Below are 4364 nucleotides of genomic sequence, written 5' to 3'. Positions count from 1 at the left end.
GTTTCAGTTATATATGAGATAATTTTACTTTATAACTTTCAGTAGAATAAATTGTCGAGTCAATAAAAGTTTATTAGAGGTATTATCAATGAAATTTTTAACTTGCAAAAAACTGATCTAATTTTTGGCATAATCATATTTGTTCCTAACTTTGGTATTTAATTGTTGTATTCTATGCTTTTTTTTACGATTTAATGAGATTTTTTAAATCCTAGCTGTAGGTGTTTAAATTTTTAATTTACTCTCTTACATAGTTTTATTGTAATAGAGATTATTCTTTAAGATATTTTTACAATTATAGGATAATCAAATATAAGAGAAAGAACTATCTACGTTAGAAAAATAATTTTTGAAAGTAATAAGTTGAACAGAAACGCTTTATTCTTTTGTATGCTACAACAAAAAGAAAGAGTTTTATACGAAATACTTTAAACAGGAATTTTCACGGTTGTTTTGAAAAATATCTTTCTCGTAAGTATAATATTTATATCCATAATGGCATTAATGTATACGGAACAAATACTAAATAGTTCCGAAAGCATAATTTATTTTTCATTAAAATCTAATTTACTTACAATCATACAGGTCTTTTTTGACGTATATATAAGAAAATCATAATTTATTAAGAAATATCATATTTACTACCACACTGATAATAATGGAAGAAAGCATGCTGAAATTCAACAACAACATCTTGAGTTGTATTACGAAATATTTAAACAGGGACGATCTTCGTTGTATGTCTTTGGTCTGCAGGTAAACTTATAACAAGTATTAATGATATAAATGTATATATATATATATATATATATGAGATGCTAGATATATTGTATAATTGGAGGCATTCCACCCGAATGCCGAAACACCTTCACCCGAGAGCTTTGGATAGCTTTAATGGATAGAATAGGCCCACCGATCCCATCGACTCTATTTTTTTAACGAATTTTATATATGCATACTTTGTAATGAAATACTTCGATAATTCAATGCATGCAATAAGAATCAAAATACAATGGAGGAGTTATTATGGATTGAATTGCATATAAAAGAAAATTTTTCTCTTTCTTATTACAGATCCTGGTCAGTAGCTGTAAAAAATGAAAGAAAATCGAGAGGTCCTTTTTGTAAAGTAATACAAACAAATATCAGCTCTTCTGATGGTTGGAGAACTGAAAAAGAAGAACTCGTAGAATCTTGTCCATTTTATCCTTCTTTGACTTTTTTTTTTACTAACGGTCGATTCAAAAAAAACTATTTAAAACGTGAGTTTAAGCATATTTTTATACTGATACGAAGAATATCGTTGTTAAGAATCATTTTTTCTTTTTTAGAATGCACATGTCTTGAAAATCCTGGTTACACGGTATTAATAGAGAATTTTTATCCGAGTACAACAATTCATAAACTTATGAGCATGTTTTTCCCAGCAGATAACAGCATAACAATTTCTTCGATGACTCTTAGATATCTTCCAAAAAAGAATGAAGTATTTTACAAAGAAGGAAACGAGATCTTTGACGGAGATTTTAATAACGCTGAAATACTAAAAACTTCACTCAAATCTTTTTTTAATAGTGATAATCTCTTTAAAGGCTGTATAATTTTATTATGCCGTGAGAACTGTTTATTTCTAGCAAAGAATCTAGCAAGAGCTTTAAAAAACTGGTAATATATTAAATATTTATTATGATTTATTGACAAATAATAGTTAATCTATAATTTTAAATATTACGCAGGTATCCAAAACACGAACCTATTCTTTGGGGTGGCGCAGTAAAAGGGTTATCAGGTACTAATTTTTTAATAAACCCACACATGTGTGAAACATCCGCTGACTGTATTACTATTTTAATAACGGGTACAGATATGGAAACCTCGACTCTACTATTGGATGAAAATCTTTATTCCGATGAAATGATTAAAAATAAACTAGAAACCTTTAGAAAGAATATATCCTTAAAGAGACATTCAATAGGCTTTTTGTTTTCTAAAAGGATAACGCTTAGTTTTGTGTCTAAATTACCTATATTTCAAGAAATTTTTAAACATATTCCTTTAATTGATATTACTGGTTCTGAAGCTTTTGAAGAATCTTTAAAGGGTTGGTAAAAATATTTATAAAAATAAAATATATAATACTTATATATATTTAATAAATTATTTCTTCTTATGATTATTTCAGATTTAATGAAGTTAAATGTCAATATAAAACCTAAAATAGCCTTTATGATACTTACATATAATAATTAATTGTCTAAACGTCTGTATAATTATTGTTCAAAGTAAACCTAATATATATTACCTTATTCAAATTGTGTTATATTTTTGTAAACAATTAAATATGTTTTAATGAAAAAAAAAGAAATATTTATAAGCTGTATGTTAAAGATTAAATAAATAACTGTAAGATGATATTCTCTATCAACTTTGTTATTTTTTTCAAAATATTCGAAAAATTAAAAGGATACCTAAGAAATAAATACCCTCTTTTTGTACTAAGCGCGCACTTGTGCCAATGTTTGTCCAGCAATCTCCATATCGCTTTTCGTAAAGTAAGTCTTTTTTTCTGTACCTGCTAAAAGAAAATAATTCTTAAAGAGTAAATTTCAGTCATGCGACGGAGCTGACGCATACACTTTTTAAATAAATAGCCGTATATAAAGAAAGTTCGTATGTTTAACGTAAAGATTCCTTAATGATTAAATTAAAATTTTTATTAAAAATATATTGTACATATATACATAAACTTTAAAATTTCAATTAAATATGAATAACTATGAAGACGATTTTTCAATTCAAATTCAATTCAATTCAAAAAATTCAGAAAAATATCGAATAGTTAAAAATAGGATGTAGGAACATAACAATTGTCGAAATATATATTTTATTAATCCAAACAATAAAAATTAATCATTATAAGTCGATATCGATAGTGTTCGAGTCGATAGCAATGATGCCGTAAAACAAGATATATATATGACTGTGTAGAAAAATGCATACCAATGTACATGGAATTTTTATCTACGCAAATAGTTTTTATCCTCGACATTATCGTAATCTTTCGATTATATCATTTGGAACTTTTATATCATTGCAACTTTTTGATATAAACATTCCTTCAATTTTTATGTAATTGTTTAAACTAATATACATTTGTTTTAACGTCCCTGTGCAATGATGACTTTGGATAATAAAATTTTTATCCAGAAAAATATCACATTAAAATTATTTTATATTCAAAGTATGTTAATAAATATGTAATGTTTAAACCAGTACATATATGTTTAAACAATCAAAAATATAAGAAGAGTGTATTAGAATATTAAAATAATTGTTAAATAATCGATAGGAATGTCTATTGTTGTCTAAAAGAACGGAATATATGATCTATGTACCCTCCCCTTCGAAATCCACCGTTGAAATGAGACGTTGTCCTCTATGGAAATACTTTTATTGAAAGTTGTTTATGTGACTTTCCTATTGTTGCGCATGTGTATAAAGTGAATAATCCATCTAATCGATAAATTTAAGATTATAACGTTATGATTTTCGCATTTTTATCTATTTCATGTAATTATTTTAATGCTCCTGCGCAGTGATGACTCCGAAGATAAAATTTTGCTGTAACATAAAGAGAGTGCATTAGTGCATTATAATAATTGTTAATTAACCGATGCAAGCGTCTATTGTTGTTAAAAAGCTTAGAATATATGATGTATGCACTGTCCTCTTCGAAATCTGCCGTTGATCTGAGTCATTGTTCTCTGTTAAAGTTCTTTTGGTGAAAGTTGTTTACAAGACCTTCCGAACGTTGAGCATGTGTATAAAAAGAATAATAAATCTATTTAATTAAATTAAAGATTAAAACGTTATGATTTTCGTATTTTTATCTATTTTAAGTAATTATTTTAATGCTTCTGCGCAGTGATGACTTCGAGGATAAAATTCCGCTGTAACATAAAGAGAGTGCATTAGTGCATTATAATAATTGTTAATTAATCGATGCAAGCGTCTATTGTTGTCTAAAAGATCGGAATATATAATTTATGTACCCTCCCCTTCGAAATCCACCGTTGAAATGAGACGTTGTCCTCTATGAAAATACTTTTATTGAAAGTTGTTTATGTGACTTTCCTATCGTTGCGCATGTGTATAAAGTGAATAATCCATCTAATCGATAAATTTAAGATTAAAACGTTATGATTTTCGTATTTTTATCTATTTTAAGTAATTATTTTAATGCTTCTGCGCAGTGATGACTTCGAGGATAAAATTCCGCTGTAACATAAAGAGAGTGCATTAGTGCATTAGTGCATTATAATAATTGTTAATTAATCGATGCAAGCGTCTATTGTTGTCTAAAA

The 4364-nt window shown here is 27.0% G+C and overlaps 1 protein-coding gene across 3 annotated transcripts; it reads left to right on the top strand.

The window, feature by feature from the left end:
- The first annotated feature begins 476 nt into the window (after positions 1 to 476).
- Positions 477 to 2333, top strand: LOC122515309. 3 transcript variants are annotated; one of them, XM_043632634.1, is made up of 5 exons: positions 477 to 756; positions 1075 to 1262; positions 1332 to 1665; positions 1737 to 2101; positions 2183 to 2333. In XM_043632634.1, the coding sequence occupies exons 1-5, from the start codon at positions 659 to 661 to the stop codon at positions 2248 to 2250; spliced, it is 1053 nt and encodes a 350-aa protein (XP_043488569.1). In that variant the 5' UTR covers positions 477 to 658; the 3' UTR covers positions 2251 to 2333. The 3 variants fall into 3 exon arrangements, with proteins under 3 accessions (XP_043488569.1, XP_043488577.1, XP_043488562.1); XM_043632642.1 differs by having other exon boundaries at positions 1075 to 1665; positions 1737 to 1789; positions 1865 to 2101; XM_043632627.1 differs by having other exon boundaries at positions 1075 to 1665.
- Positions 2334 to 4364: the final 2031 nt, after the last annotated feature.

This window comes from Polistes fuscatus, unplaced genomic scaffold, assembly GCF_010416935.1.
Source record: "Polistes fuscatus isolate 324 unplaced genomic scaffold, CU_Pfus_HIC Scaffold1, whole genome shotgun sequence".
Lineage (NCBI taxonomy): Eukaryota > Metazoa > Arthropoda > Insecta > Hymenoptera > Vespidae > Polistes > Polistes fuscatus.
Note: the sequence above shows the minus strand (reverse complement) of the source record. Positions and strands in the feature narration are given on the sequence as shown.

Coding starts and splice junctions, on each gene's coding strand:
- LOC122515309 (XM_043632627.1), top strand. CDS start 659: ATGGAAGAAAGCATGCTGAAATTCAACAACAACATCTTGAGTTGTATT. Junction 757..1,074: donor TGTATGTCTTTGGTCTGCAG/GTAAACTTATAA, acceptor TTCTTATTACAG/ATCCTGGTCAGTAGCTGTAA. Junction 1,666..1,736: donor GCAAGAGCTTTAAAAAACTG/GTAATATATTAA, acceptor AATATTACGCAG/GTATCCAAAACACGAACCTA.